Below are 16368 nucleotides of genomic sequence, written 5' to 3' on the forward strand. Positions count from 1 at the left end.
GAGTAATGAAATGCTTTTGTTTTTAAATTATTTTAACCCAGAAAAATGTACTAATGTAAAATACAATCCTTTAAAAACATTATTAACCTTTTGTTTTGACTTTTAAAAGAATCACTGTTTCTTCATTTTGCTTTCTGATTATTTTTTAATCTCACCTTTCTTCCTCCCTTTTTTACCTTTTCAAAATCACGCTCACAAACAGCAGCATCTTCTAGCAAATGTATGCAATCAGGGCTGAAAGTAAGTCCTGTTGAGTTCAGTAAGACTTATTTCTGAGTAGACATGTAGGAGAATCAAGTGGTGGTGGAGCTTTTCTTGGACTGTAATCCTTCAGACACAGGTTTCATGCTTGAATGTTCTTCAACATAAAAAAGCAATCCTTTCCTTCACAAAGAAAATTGTGAGCCAGTATTCAGATACACAGTATCCTGCCTGCTGGGTGAAGTGGTATAGTCCAGAAAAGGCTTCAGAGGTTCATTTTGTTCACATTTTGTTCTTCAAGGTAAGGAAAGAAAGAAAGAAGGGTGAGGAGATGGCCTGATCCTGTGATTTAGTGCCCCACAGATGCACGAGCATAGTTTGCTGAAAAAACTAGCCAGTATGTGCAAGGCTCCTTTCTTTCCATAGTTGATAAGAGGGAGGCACGTGATATTACCTTGAAGACTTAATTCGGTCCACATCCGATTGCAAAATAGGGCTTTACATTTTAAGTTCCTAATGATTTAAGGTATGTTACCAAAAATGGAAAGGAAAGGTGGCAGTTTGCCCACTCCACCATCTTTATTTTGCAGCTTCTGTTGCTTATACGCAATAACATTTAGGTTATTCCTGTCAGAAATGAGATAAAATGTTCTAAGCCATTGTAAATGCTTAAATATGTATTTATTTTTATTTTCCAGATCCGCTCTGGCCGCAGCTATTCTTGTGACAACCCTAACTGGACGGACCATTGCCATCCCTCAGCCACGTCAACGATCTCTTTCTGAGAGTGATGCCAGTTACTTGCAAGATCAAGAAAATTATATTGAGCCATATGCCACAGTCACTGAGCTGCGAATGCGGTAGGATATAATGCATGTATTGATGAGAACTGTTGGAAAAGTTGTAATAGAACTTTTATTTCCTCTGGTTAAAGAGTCCAAGATTTTATAGTCCACTGCAGACATAATAAGAAACATGAATGTGCCTGTGAGTGTTGGATTATCACCCTCTCCTCTATCTCTCTTGCTTTCCGAGGAAGTAAATAGAAAGCATCTGTTTTCCATTTGTGATTTATTTAAGCTATGGCTTGAGAACAAGCTAGGATCTGAAACCATAGTTTAAACAAATGAGTTTATTTACAGTTGGGACATCTTATGGAATTGTGGGTAATTTAAAATCCAAATCAGATGCTTTTGATCTTCAGGACATGAGAAGAAGGGTATGGAAGTCACACATACCCAAGACTCATGAAATCATAGAATTGTAGAGTAGGAAGGGTTTGGAGACTTGAGAGGGTATGTGACTCATATCCCTTAATGCATTTTCTGCCTGCAGTCACAACTGGAAGAGCAATGGTGATGACAGGAGCATTGGGCAGTCTTTGGAAGTATCAGGCAGTTGTTGTGAGGATGAGGACATGGATACATACCCTTCAGACACAGAAAAGGAACCAGATCCAAACTATCAGGTTATTGATAAAAAAATAAACATTAGCAGCGAGGCTGGCTATGCTATTCCACACAAAATTAAACAGGTAAGCACTGGAGTGTCTGCTTCTGCCAGCTCTCTGAATACAGTTGTAAAAATAATAAATTCTTTTAATCGCATTTGCAAATGTTATGTTGCTATCAGTTCCTTTATTGTTACATGTATAATTGACAGTGATGCCATTTTCCTTCACACTGTATGTGTTTCCTGATCCCAGATGTTTATCTTTCACTTAAAGCTAGACAGTTTCCAATTGTTGGTACCAACTTGTTGGTAATTAAAAATGGTATTGTGGCTGACACAGCCCTTTGTATGGATGCCTGGAACTATTCCTTCATCAAACAGTTCCCAAATGATCTTGGGAGGATAAGTGTAATTGAGTTTTTAGCAGCAGAATTTATGAGCACACTGTGCATCATACTTGGTATTCAAACTCCAGGAAGCTGTTCACTTTTGCAGCCAGACCAGCTGAAATATCTGCTCAGCACTCATTGTTTTACTTGGTTGTAAAAGCTATTTTTGAAACTAGTCTGGCAAGACCATTTCTACAAAATAATGAAAGCTGTGATGCCACAGTAAGGAGACAGGCGCTATGGTTCATAAAACAATATCAATAAAAGTCTCTGCCTCAGATTCCCATTGATTCCCCCCCCCCTCCTTTGTGGTGTCAATTTGTATTGCTTGCATCTGAGGGAGCAAACCGCTTAACAGTCTATCGTTCCAGCAGGTTAGAGTGTTGTACCAAATGAAATTAAAAATTTAATGGATGGAAAAGCATTGGAGTGGAAAGAAAAAAGGGTGGGGACAGGGAACTTTCTAGAAAACAGTGTTTGTGTAAGGAGGCAGAAAATGTCCTTAGGTGAAGCAGAGAAAAGCAGAAAGGCCAACAGTTTTGAAATCTTTCACTGCACATTAGTCCCACAGCAATAAATAAGAAGACTTTGAGATAAAGTTCAGGAGTGCACACTTAAGGATGAGTGACATGTTCAGAAAAAGATTGTGACTCAACCCTTCTGACTCTCTCCCACTTCAAAGTGCAGGTGGCAACTAGATGCTTCCTTGAATGCAGAAAGCTAACAGGGCAGAGCAGAAGGTTCTAGGATGGCCTTATCTCTGACAGGGTGGCTCCCTATGCACATAGAGATTTTGATATGAAGTAGTGTCCCCCGCCCTGCATTCTGAAGTGATATAATTCGGCTCAGCAAGGCTGGGTCTCATACTGTTTCCTGCTACAATTTCCCATGCTTTATTTATATGAAATGGATAAGTGCTTCCTTTGGCCTGGGTCAGTGGATTAATCAGATTAACTAAAAAGGGTCACCTAGTTAAAATGAGCAGCATACTGACATATTTTTATGACAAGTACTTGTTAAGAACTGCAGGTGGCATTTTAGGAGAGGCTTTCCTCCTTTTTCATGGGGAAGGCAGTGGGACTTGTCAAATGAGGAACATGATTTCAACAGCAGTTGCCCTGCATCTCCCTGGATTGCATTTCAGGTGACAAACAGGTTCTCCTTCATTAGTGAGGCACATGTGTTTTGATAGTCGGGGGTTCTGCACCAAGGGCAGAAGATAGATTAGTGGAGATTAGCCAGAGTGGAGATTAGGTTTCATTGATACTAGGTACAGCTTCCCATTTATCAGAAAACATGCTGTGAGAAAGATTGTTTTTAGGCAGATAGATTTAGACAAAGTACCATTTCTTCAAAATGATTAGCGTATCTGCAAGTTTACATAGATTACATCAGTTAGTAAAAATAAACAACTCGGATTGCTTTAACCACATGACATACTTAATATGGTCTTGGTGTCTGTTTTGTCCTAACATGAGCAAGAGACAGAAGCCATGCTAGGCAATGCAGCCCGCGTGCAACTTTGCTGGTGGCACTACTTATTAAAAAGAGCCCTTCCATGACTTTTATATGCTCTGACTGTGCCAAAAGCAAAAATAACCCCATAACACTAGCTGAAAAAATACGAATAACTTCTTTGCAGACCTAAACTGCAAGCCCTCCCTCCCAGCTGCTTGAAGCCTCAAACTTCGGAAAGCAGTGGTAACCTTGAAAATTTATCGTGTACAGTTGTAAAATGCGTACACAACTTTTTGCATACTTGCAAGTAACATGGATCTCCCCTTCTACTGAGGCATTTCCCTCTTCGATCTTCTTATTGGCAATGTTCTTGTAGAGAAAGGATATTCAACTGTAGACTTTGCAACATCAAAGCCTTATTACCTCTCAGCCGCTCCCAGAGGACTGGATAAAATCTGGCTGCAGGCTGCTTTGAGCCAATGGGTCAGGGGTCCCCACTTCACTAGGGAAAGCATCCTGGTCCTTCCAGATGGTGGTAGTTTCAGGCAACGCTAGACTGTCCCCATGTGAGTGAAAAAGAAAAGTAGCTGGTGAGGGTTGATAGTAATTTCAGTGAGTAGAATATGTTCATGTAGCAAACATGCCGGTTGTGCATAAGATGGACTGTGGATTTATAAATTGTATTGCAATATTTTTACTTAGGAAAATCCCCCAGTATCTTCTAGTGTTGATGGTGAAGAGGATTCTTTTCTCTGTGAACCTACTTGCCTCATTCGTCCAAATGTTCAGGTGGAAGGTAATGTCACTTTTCTGCTTTGTGATGAAATGATGGGAAACTTCAAAAAAATATTATCATGGTAGTTCATGTTCCAAAAGCATTACTGAACAAGTGCGACTTGCATCAAAATGCTGTAGCATTTCCCCACATGTATGAGGAGTGGGCCTGTTCAGGGTACCATCCAACTCAGAAGAGGAGCCTTGTACTGTTCAGGACTCTGGTTGGATGGAGTGAAGAGAGTTTCAGGAGCCAGAAAGGGATAAAGGACACCTTAAATATTCTCCCTCTGCCTTGCTCCCAGGTTTCTCTTACTGTGCTTTATAACTCTAATGGGCTACTAACCCCAAACCTGCACATTTTGTAGCTCTGTAATGGCAACACACCCACCACAGGACAAAAACAGGGAAACCCAGTGCTGTTTCCTTTCCGCTTCCTCTGAAACATCCCTGCATATAGTATATGAAGGGACTTTTAAAATCCCAGGGGTCATCTCCTGAACCCTAAGACCATCTCACCTCCAGGATCCTTACTTAAGCCATAAAGTCAATTCCCTCTCTTCCTCTCTTCCTCAGTGTGGTGTAGTGGTTAAGAGCGGTAGTCTCGTAATCCTGGGTAACCGGGTTCGCGTCTCCGCTCCTCCACATGCAGCTGCTGGGTGACCTTGGGCCAGTCACACTTCCTTGAAGTCTTTCAGCCCCACTCACCTCACAGAGTGTTTGTTGTGGGGGAGGAAGGGAAAGGAGAATGTTAGCCGCTTTGAGACTCCTTAAAGGGAGTGAAAGGCGGGGTATCAAATCCAAACTCCTCTTCTTCTTCTTCTTCTTCTTCTTCTTCTTCTTCTTCTTCTTCTTCTTCTTCTTCTCTGCACTCCATTTTCCTCCCCCTGCAATAGATTCCCTCTCATTCCATATTTTGGCTGCTTTCAACTCTTACTTTAATACCTCTGTATCCAAGGGGCATAACCATATTACACCATGAATTGCCTCTTCTCCAGCCCTCCTGAAAAGAGAAGTGGAGCCCTTGGTTGGTTTCTAACTTAACAAGTAGAATGATGGATGAGGCATACAAAAGGTCTCGTATCTCTCGGCCAAACGGTAATATGATGAAAAAGGATGGTTGTACTTCTGTAACCCCATAAAATCTTTAATAAAAAACAATTTAGAAAAGAGGGAAATGGTAGAATCTTGTGATTCAGTGATGAGAATTTTAAAAAATCTGATCAACTGTAGTTCTCCTTTTCTGTTTGAACTTCTTCATATTTATTATCTTCTGTCTTGTATTACAGAAATTGAACCCTCTGGAGTGAGTTTTCAGGTAGGATTCATATCAAGATGCTTAAGTGCTTTTAAGGATCTTTCTGCTTTGTCTATTTATTTTCCTCCTACCTTCTTCCAGGACGCTTGGGGCAGCATACCTGGCTCTACCTCCCTCACAACCACACTGCAGTTTAGGTCAGCCTGGGGGTTGGGTCACTGAATTTGAATCATTTGAATCTGGGCATTTGCAGTCCTACCCTGACAATATGGATGCAACTAACTCTGGCAGGAAATATCCAGAAAATGACAAAGAATGATAAGTTTAAAGAAGGTTTAAAGAATAACTCTTGCATAACAATTTACAAGCCAAGGTTATCTTTCTTCTTTCCAAATGCTGTCTATTACTTGTAATTTTCTTCCGCTCCTGTTTAATAAAATTGAAATTGTAACTGCAGGAAATTGGTTTTTAAATGTTTAGTCTATTTTCTATTCTTTCTGCAGTCCTTGCGGTTTTTATTGAAAAAAGAATAGAAGGGTTCTAACAGGAAATGAGATCAAATTATTTTGTTTCCCTGCTAGGTAGAAAAAAGCATAACTGAAAATACCCTGAATGAAAAGCCTCCACTGACTCCAGGTATTTAACTCTGGGTTGTTGTTGTTTTAGGTTGGTATAAATGGGTTGTGTTGGGTTCTCTATAAGCTGCGAGGAGGAGTTTGGAGCTTTTGCTGCTGTTTTAGATTAACTGCAGCTTTCCTATCACTTGATCCTAGACAAACCATAGTTTATGAAGCTCGCTTGTTTTCGCTAACTGGTTAAGATTAACCATTGTTTGTCTGGGTTAGGACACAATGCTAAAACTGTGGTTAATCTGAAGAGGAAGCTTCCAAGCTCCTCATGGCTGTGCCATGAAAGTGGGGGAGATTGTGTGCCAAAGGCAATTTGTGGCTTATCCTTTTAACACTAAACCATTAATTCAAACTTCTACTATATATTTCCATAGCAAAGGATAACACCTTGCTTCATGTGAAATTCTCATGTCTTATTTTCCAGCAGGAATCATGATAGTTCTAAATTTAGAAAAAAAATAATTTTTCTTTCATGGCATGTTTTCTGATAACTGAAGAGCTTGATTTTATAGAAAGCAAATCTCCACTTTGGGCTTTTCCTGCTGACAAAAACCTCTGATTCTTCATGCTAGCCCACTGTGTAATATCCCATCAAATTACAGTGGTACCTCAGGTTACATACGCTTCAGGTTACAGACTCCGCTAACCCAGAAATAGTGCTTCAGGTTAAGAACTTTGCTTCAGGATGAGAACAGAAATCGTGCTATGGCGGCAGCAGGAGGCCCCATTAGCTGAAGTGGTGCTTCAGGCTAAGAACAGTTTCAGGTTAAGAACGGACCTCCAGAATGAATTAAGTACTTAACCCGAGGTACCACTGTACAGGGTATGCTTTGGTGGGATGGGGGGAAGTAGTAGTTCTGCAGAAGGGCCAACCTCTTTGTGACCTTAAAATATCAGAGGAGGTGCAGGATTGTGGCTGACTTAAGTTTTTTTAAAAAGTTAATTTAATAAACATGGTTTTTCCCTGGGAAAACGATTCTACAACAATTAATGTTTTGTTAGCCTTCAGTTCACTGGACTAAAGGTTTCAAAAATATTAATGTATTTTCTTACGTTTGTACTGTACTTTTGAAACATGTACCTGTCCCAAACTCAAAATCACCTTCAGACTTCCTTTTTTTTTTTGGTATCTCCACTGATGAGGGTAAGGCAGATGACTACTAAGAGGAGGGTTTTTTCAGAGCTGATGCTTCAGTTGTAGAATGCCCTCAGCTGTCACCTTTGTTGTAGGCTTTCCAGTTTCAAAAACATGCTTGAGTGCTTCTTAGACCTTGGTCTCTACTAGTTAGTTCTGATGTTGTTTTCACTTGTGTCTGGTTTTATGTTCAAGTTGTATAGTTTATTGGAGTGTTTTATTTTTAAATTACACTGTTCAGAGTAAACACAGCTACCTATTTGGGATTTTTTTCTCCTGCAGTCGTAAGCAAAATGGAAGCTGAAATGTTTAGGATAATAATGATCTGGGGAGATCTTTAATTTGTAAATCAGCATTCACTTTGAAATGAATGGCTCTTATTTCCATGGTGCCTCCTTCTGTATAAATGAGTTTAGGACTGCAGCCTGTGGTTGAGTGGCTTAGGTTTTTGTGTGTGACTAATGAGTATTCTTTTCCATTTAAGTCTGCAGAATGCAGGGACCAATGGCCCTCCCTAGAGAAAAGTTCCAGAAACTGAAAGAAGAAAATTGGCATTTGAACAATGCAAATCAGGCCCTGCTTTCTGAACTTGAGGCAACAAAGCAGCATATGAAAAAGCTCCAGTTAGAAATTAAGAAACTAGAAAAAGAAAACAGAAAATTTAAAGAAACCACACCAAATTCACGCAGCGAAGGTAGGAGTGACTTTGTTGTTTGTATGTGTTTAGGAGAATAATGTTGTACTTCTCATTTTTCCTCTTCTGGAATAGTCTTGAACTATTCCCTCTGCATTTGTTGTTATTTAATGTATCCCAACACAAAATTGAAATAACTTTTGAAGGCTGACAACATATAATTTACTTGATTTTCAGATAGTATATTATTTAAGTAATTATTGAAGTTTAAAATGAAGTATATGATATCACAGTATCAAAGTACAGTGGTACCTTGGTTGTCGAACTTAATCCATTCCGGGAGTCCGTTCGACTCCTGGAACTGTTCGAAAACCAAGGCGTGGCTTCTGATTGGCTGCAGGAGCTTCTTGCACTCAATCAAAAGCTGCGGAAGCTGCACCAGACGTTCAGCTTCCAAAGAACGTTCGAAAGCAGGTTTCTGATGTTTAGGAGCCAAAACGTACAACTACCAAGGCATTCAAGAACCAAGGTACAACTGTATTAGAGAAAGCATTTAATCCTTAGTCATGTAAAAATGTCTAGTTCAGTACTGACTACTTGAATGCACAAGTTACAAAAGTTTAAGCTAGCAGGCTTTTTTTTTTACCTAGGGATCCATAACCTGATTAACGGGAAAGTTATAAAATGTGTCCTAAAGTGTCTAGTCCTGCACATGTATATTCAGCTGTACACATGTATATTATATATACATGCAAGATTTCGAGCATAGGCTGGAAGGGCCTTGTTCTTGCCTTGTGGAATTTAACCACCAGGCAGCTCCTCTGTTCTTTCTGGCTTCACAGTGCATGCTGAACTTCTCATGTGCCTGCTGTGGGTGGGTGGGGTGGACTTTCTTTTCATCCCGCAGCCTTTGTAGGACAGGACCCTTGGAAGCATATGATGAAAGATCAAGGAAGTTTATTTGGGTTGGCATTGATCCTATTCTATGCTAAAGAAAGATATGAAGGAAACATTCTTGTAAAAATAGAAACATAGCCATCAAGTGGTATTTATAATGGATATGGCTTTGTACTGTGTTCCATTTGCTTCTGAGGTTTAGTACAGTAAGCCCACAATTTAGGTTCTGGAGATTGCACCTAAAGACAGAATTGTGTATTGTCAAAACCCATTGGGTTCAGTGGTGGGTGGGATTAACAAAGTCATTTTCCCTAGAAACTTGCTCCCTTTTCACCCCCTTTTTATTTTATTTTTATTGACACATTTAAAGCTGAATGTGCAAAAGTTAAAAGCATGTAAGTATGTATTTATATTGCAGAAATGTTAATCTGAAAGGTTGTTTTTTAAAAAAACAATAAGAACATAGTCTTTTAAAGCTGTGTGGGCGTGTTTCTATTAAATTTATTAGGCTTGTAGGAGTCTGCATCAAACATAGCAAACTGCATTATGCTAACAAAGGCTCCTTGGCCATCTCACCAAACATTGTCCACTCTCACTGGCAGAGGATTTCCAAGGTCTCGAATAGAGGTCTTGGCTTCCACATCAAATCCACAATTAATCTGGGGAACTTCTGCAGTCAAAGTATGCTTTATAATTACATAATCTTGTGCAATTATAACACCTTTAGAAACTAAAGCATCCAGAATTCCTATTTCATTTAGGAGAGGTTTGCAGTGCTTTTTTTCTAGAAAAATAGGTGCCGGTACTCACCAGGAAGTTGTTACAGTAAGTGCCACACTTTTTAACAACAACAAAAAGAGGTGTCGGTACTGTGCACCCTCTGAAAGAAAGCACTGGATGTTTGGATAATCAGCAAGATTTTCTATAATTGCAATGCACTTTAATGTTTTACAATTTTCTGTTATGCAGACGAACTTGCAGAATTGATTTTATTAAGACAACAGGCCCAGGAACTGGTGGATGAAAATGACAGTCTGAAAATGACTGTTCATCGTCTAAATGCAGAATTGAGTCGCTACCAGGCTAAATACAGACCAATTTCACCAAATGAGGTAATGTTTTCTATTAAGCTTCTTAGGAAGAAAAGAATAGCACTGTTCTAATATTGGTGACTGAGAGCTTTTCCTCATTTGTTACAGTTGCAAAATAAGCATCTTTACCAGGGAGTGTCCCAGTTGTACTAAACCATAGTATAACATGAGGAGAATTAGCCTAGGTGGGACTTGCACTTGTGCACTTCCTGCTTCTGAGCACAACGTGAGGTGAAGTTCAGAACTTTTCACTTCCATATTTGATTAACCATAATTTGCCATGTCAATGCAACCTGACAAAGTGGCTTGTTGCAGCTATTTGTGGTTTTTTTAACAAGTAAATGTCAAACTGTTTTGGAAGCACCATGTTCAATTTTTGCATCCAGTTTGCAGGATGAACAAAAATAAATATTTTTCTTTTAAAAAAAACCTCTGATACAAAATGTTACAGATACGAATATTAATGTATAACTTACGTTTTTCTTATTTTAGAGTCTAAAAATTGGAAGCCTACCAATGAAAAAACCAATTCCCCCATGGCTGGTATGTAGCAAACCACTATTTCTTAGTTTCAGTAGTTTAGTGCTAGATACTTCTAAAGTGTGTAGAACAATTTTATTTCTTGTTTCCTTGGTGACATGAGAACAATCTATAGTTGTAATATGACTGCAGTTCCCAGACACCTTATTTCACTTTTATGTTCCATTGAATAAAAACTGATGGTACTCAGTGAGTTAGAATAAGTCTAGTCATGTCTACTTAGAAGTAAGCCTGTTGAATTCATCAGGACTTACTTCCAGGTAAGTGGGATTAGGATGGCATCTTATTTTATTCTAATAGTCAGCATTAAGCATCAGGTCATCAGTGTTTATTAAAGGAATTTTTGATGGCTGTTTGAAGGTGATGTTATTCACTTATTTATTACATTTTTGTCATCTCCTCCCCCTTTTCCAAAGGAGTGCAAGCCCTTGGAAGAGTCCAGATCATCACCATCAATATTATATTTATTTATATTTACACATAGAAAACACAGAGATAAAATACAAAAAGCTAAAAAATATTTTAAAAATATAAAAAAGTAATTTAACGCTAATAGGTTTGGTTTTTTTTATACTGTTTTGATTCTTTTAAAATAGAGATGATAAAAACAGCACAGCACTATTTAAAACCTTTCCCTTAAAAAACAGCAACCCCAGTCTGTTCCCAAAGGCCTGCTGGAATAAGACAGTCTTCATTTCTTTTTCCAGTTGAGACTGGGGTGCGGGGAGCTGGATTGAAGTAGTTGGCCTGGTTGCTTAATTATTTTCATCCTTCTTCTGCTTGCAAGAATCCTAGCTCAGTTGCTATGTGCCAGGATCATGTTGTAATCCCGTGAAAGTATCTGCACAGGGGCCTCGGAGTGATCCGCTATCATAGGCTATAACAGCTGACAGCCTTCCCTGGAAACAATATAAAATCAAATGATCTGATCTCCCCCCTCCTTTTACCCACAGTGGAGGGGAGTGTCCTCCTAGGAGTTGCTCCTCCCACCCCCTCCATTAGGCAGGCTTTGCAAAACAGCCTTGTGTGCTTCCCGCTATGAGGCCAGGAGGCCCTCCCACTTCTGTTAATGCTTTGCTCCAAGGATCCAGGCTGTGGTGAAGCATTGGAGCAGGCTGGCCTCCCCACCATCCCTGGATTAGGTAGCGTCGAAAGGGAGCTGAAAGATAGTTGTTTTTTATTGCAGAGAAGAAGCTGTGTTTGGATTGCCCCCCTCCATACTTTTTAACCTGTTCTGGCCCTGTGGCTTAGTAGCAGCCCTAAAGGTAAAGGTAAAGGTACCCCTGCCCGTACGGGCCAGTCGTGTCCGACTCTAGGGTTGTGCGCTCATCTCACTCTAGAGGCCGGGAGCCAGCGCTGTCCGCAGACACTTCCGGGTCACGTGGCCAGCGTGACGAAGCTGCTCTGGCAACCCGGCACCAGCGTAGCACACGGAAACGCCGTTTACCTTCCCGCTATAAAGCGGTACCTATTTATCTACTTGCACTTAAGAGTGCTTTCGAACTGCTAGGTGGGCAGGAGCTGGGACCGAAAGACAGGAGCTCACCCCGCTGTGGGGATTCGAACCGCCGACCATACAGTCCTGGGCACTGAGGTTTTACCCACAGTGCCACCCGCATCCCTAGTAGCAGCCCTACACACATACATTTAGCAGCTGAAAGCTTTCCCCCAACTTCTCTCCGTGCCATTACTACTACTACTACTACTACTACTATTATTCAGATGTTACATTTTTGTGGCTTTGACACACACTGTTGCACGCATTACCAATGTTGAATGGATTTCTAGCCTGCTTCTCAGGGTGCATACCCTCCCAATAAAATAAAATAAAATAAAATGCTAAAATTCAAGATTTAAATTAACAGAAAAAGAAGTTAACAGAAGTGTGGTTCTTCACTATACATAACAATAAAATAATTGAGATGCAGGCCAGATTTAAGAAGAGTTTTCCTGAAGGCCAAGCAAAAGAGGGCCATACAAATTTATTTGGAGAGGGCATTCCAGAGATATGGTAAAAAGAAATGTGTTTTCCTGTGAAACTGTTTACATGGGCTGGAGAAGAGGGTGCCTGATTTTTTTCTGTGCAGACATGATCATATGTGTAGGAGGGTTTCCATGTGTAACATGGCTCTAAGCCAACGTGTTGTCTCTCAGCAACCATAGGCTGTCACTCATAAAGCTCTCTGTTCCTTGTCCTTCTGAGCACTGCAAAGTGCAATCCAAGACTGCAGCCATCTGCCACTCTCATTTTCCCTCAAAGCACCAGCAAATTATAGGCGACCTCCAAGTCCTCAGGTGTATTAAATGACTGGATGGTTGTTTTGGTGTCATCCTGTGTAAAAATCACGTAGAACCAGACAGGAATTATGTTCTGCAGGGATACTTATGTAAATACTACAGATGATTGAATTTTAAAAGTTTGCGGCCATAACTTGCTTTGCTTTGTGGAGGCTTGTTTTAAAATAGGATGCTAAATGAATTTCTTAGCAAGGTCTCTAACAAGCAAACAGATGGATGCTTCAGTACTTTGCGTAACTGGCAACGGGTGACCATTTCACCTCTGTTTATTTGCAACTAGCCTTTTCCAGCTGACGCAAAATTATTTTCCACCCTCTCTACTTCCTCCTGTTATTATCTGCTTATTATTTAGCCTTTAGTTAATGTAGTACTGGGGGCGGGGTGGGGGAAGAGAGATTGTTAACCTTTTCTTCTGTCTATCTTGATTTACCCACTGGATTTACCCAGGCAGTAGCTGATCAAAGAGTCATTACACAGATATTTTTGAATTCTATAGTTTTGAGATGCATGTGAGTGAATTGAAATGACTTTTCTTTCCCTTTAGCTGGATATGAAATATTTATCTCCCCTTCTATTGGCATATGAAGACAGAATGAAGGAAAAGGAAGACCTGATTCTTGCACATGAGGCAAGCTGGCAAATTAATTTTTTACAGATTGTTTAAGCTGTATAGAATATCAAGAAAAATATGCTTCTATAATGCTGTACATGTCATTTAACTGTAAAGAGTACTCAGCGATACTTTGGAATGTACATCCTCAGGGTACATAATGAAATCTCCCTTCTAGTGAGACTCCCTGTCCTCCATCTCCTTAGACTCCATGGGTTGCCCACATAGCAGACCTTGTGCCCACAAGATGGGGACGTAAACATGTGCCTGGACTTAATCGCTTCAGCCTGCAGATGGGAGCTCACATCCCATGATGGAATGCTTTCTGCTGAAGCAATACAAAGTTATAATGTCACAAAAAAGACTAGGCGAGAACCCTTCTCCTAGACAATCTGTTAGTTATGGGGAAGGAAGTTTGCTTTCTCTGGGGGAGCATTATATGGTATGAGCTCCCACTTTTCAGACACAAGTTTACACATCACCTGCTGTTTGGGAGCACTAGACCTTAGTAAGTGGAGCCTTTGATATAGGGGGCCTGTTCCACAACCTCTGCTAAAGGCCTCTTCACTTGTTACATTTTAGGTGTATTATATTTTAGGTGTACACCTGAGGTTTCTCAAATGTACATTTAAAAATGTCAATGTGCCAGTCAAGTTTATGGCTGTCTGAAAGTTGGGATTGTTTGTAGGTAACTGGCAGGCATACTGACTGGGAAACACACATTTGTGACTGTAAAATGTAGATGTTTCTTAAGTCAGAGCAACTGGTGTGAATTCATATCTCTACAAATCCCTATCATGAGTGTAGGTATTTTGATCAGCTGTTTGATAATTTGCATGAACAAATAATAGATAATTAGCACGTGCAAATATTATTGAGAGGGAAAACATGAAATAACATGAAGGTAAAACAGGTCGTGAATATTTTGTATGTTCTTTACTGCTCCTCTTTTAGGAGGACATGAAGATCTTTAAAGAACGAGTTGAAGAGGTAGCGAAGGAAAATGAACAGTTACACCAGCAACTAAGTAAAAATAGTACTGTGACCACCAAAGAATGGCAAGTGTGTTGTCTCTAAAAGTATTGTGTTATTCTTTCGTAAAAAAATACTTATGATAGGCTTGAATTATAGTAAAAAAATACTTATGATAAACTTGTTGTGGAAGAGGGGATTATTGGTTTGTTTTTGTTCTTATTTTTATTATGTATTTTGTGTTCATTTTAATCTGTTCTCTGTACTTTATAGGGTTTTTTTTGCTATGTTGGTCCTTTCCTCTTTCATACATCATTTTATGCGTTATTTTTATTCTTATTCTCCCTTTTTGCATGTTTTTCTTGACAAGGCAGCTTTTTTGATGTATAACAGTTTTGGCTACTAAGTATAATAATGTAATAGCAATATAATTATAAAATTTAAGCAAAATACACATTTTTTAAAAGACAACTTTCCATGTGTATTTTCAAATAATTTTTACAAGCATAAACTTTTTCCTTCAGAAGAACACTATTATCTCTGAGTAGTTATCTCTCATCTATCCAATGCATGACATGTATATGTGTGTACTAACTCTATAGCAGAAGACAAACTTCATGAATATGAAACAGGAAGCTCCACACTTTACTCAGCAAACACAGTTGCTGGTGTTACACTGATGTTTCCCACAACAAACACAAAGTGAGAGTGATGTAGGCTCATTTTTGGATGTCCATGTAGGACATCCATGGGAAGCCCTGGCCTAACAGACCATGTCTGTTTATTTTTCTAGTTAATACGATTTTTGCAAAAGTTTGAATGGCATTTCACTTTCAAGTTGATCATTATTTACAGGCAGTGTCTGCAAAGCCAGGCCAAGCTAGTATTAGAAGAAAATACAGTATTGATGGAACAGCTTAAAATACAACAAGCAAAAGCAAAAGACAACCTCAGCCAACATGTCCAAGAAGGTAAAATACCTTGAGAACTGTTTTTGACTACTATGTTGATCCGAGATGTTTTCTTATTGAGAATGGGCAGAAGTCTAAGCTAGCATTAGCACCAAATAAAGCACTTCATAAGCCTTTTAAGAATGATAATGTTGCTAATCAGTAACTATCATAGAACCTGAGCTGGAGCATTTGTTACAGTCGGTAATATTACAGTACTTAACTATTAATTACTTGACTTTTTATTGTTTTTAGTCTCAGATGCAGTAAAATGATAGCTGGTCACTGGTCACAGCATCAGAGTACATTACATGGCATTAAACTTAGATTTGTATTAATTTACAGAGGATTGTCATTAACAATATAAAAGGAATTTGGTCACAGGAACTAGCCCTTCAGAGAGTTATGTAGTCTGTTGGAGAGCTCTTGCGAGACTTTAGTGCTTCAGTGAGCTTTCCATTTGACACATCTTTCATATGTTTAACTAATCTCCATTGACATTCAGAACTTGTGAAAAGTACCATTTATAACTAATTATAATACTTCAGATTAACTCACTGAACCAAGCTGAGAAGGCTTCATGATGAACTAAAAATGTCAGAAGTGAATAACTGTGTACACTCTGTTCTCATTTCCTAAGGCAGCTTCTGACTTTACCTCAAATGTTTTGTTTTCTCTTTTGAAGTTTCTAAATTAACAAAACAGCTGATGACTTTGGAAGCCAAGAGACAGAGCCAAGAAGAGGAGTTGAGCGAGTGTCAGAAGCAGCTGGAAGAACTGCGCTCCGCATACAAACAGCTGAAAGCCAGTGTGGGAGATCACATCACAATGGAGGAGCATGTGGCTTTGGTCAATAAATTCAAAAGGTAGGCGTCTGATAAGTGCAAGTATCAGAGGAAACACCTCTTGGAGGATTCCATGCATGGTTGTATCTATTTATATTTACTTGCTTTTGCTTTTCCAATTTATTTTAAGTTTATTTGTAGTCAGTTGATACAACTTGAGGCACAATGTAATGAAGGTTGAAGTTAAAGACACTTTTTACTAGCTTCAGACTCTGATCAAACCTGGAAGAACTGG

The 16368-nt window shown here is 39.4% G+C and overlaps 1 protein-coding gene across 1 annotated transcript in view; it reads left to right on the top strand.

Moving 5' to 3' along the window:
* Positions 1-16368, top strand: part of CEP89 (centrosomal protein 89) — a 51530-nt gene that overhangs the window by 3533 nt on the left and 31629 nt on the right. Inside the window, exons 3-15 of the mRNA XM_083752036.1 lie at positions 900-1061; positions 1537-1735; positions 4203-4296; positions 5564-5592; positions 6114-6168; positions 7781-7990; positions 9797-9939; positions 10411-10461; positions 13301-13384; positions 14321-14428; positions 15198-15309; positions 15974-16154; positions 16275-16300. Coding sequence (XP_083608162.1) covers positions 900-1061; positions 1537-1735; positions 4203-4296; positions 5564-5592; positions 6114-6168; positions 7781-7990; positions 9797-9939; positions 10411-10461; positions 13301-13384; positions 14321-14428; positions 15198-15309; positions 15974-16154; positions 16275-16300 — 1454 coding nt within the window. The remainder of the gene's footprint in view (positions 1-899; positions 1062-1536; positions 1736-4202; positions 4297-5563; positions 5593-6113; positions 6169-7780; positions 7991-9796; positions 9940-10410; positions 10462-13300; positions 13385-14320; positions 14429-15197; positions 15310-15973; positions 16155-16274; positions 16301-16368) is intronic.

The sequence above is a fragment of the Podarcis gaigeae genome (assembly GCF_964106915.1).
Source record: "Podarcis gaigeae genome assembly, chromosome: 8".
Lineage (NCBI taxonomy): Eukaryota > Metazoa > Chordata > Lepidosauria > Squamata > Lacertidae > Podarcis > Podarcis gaigeae.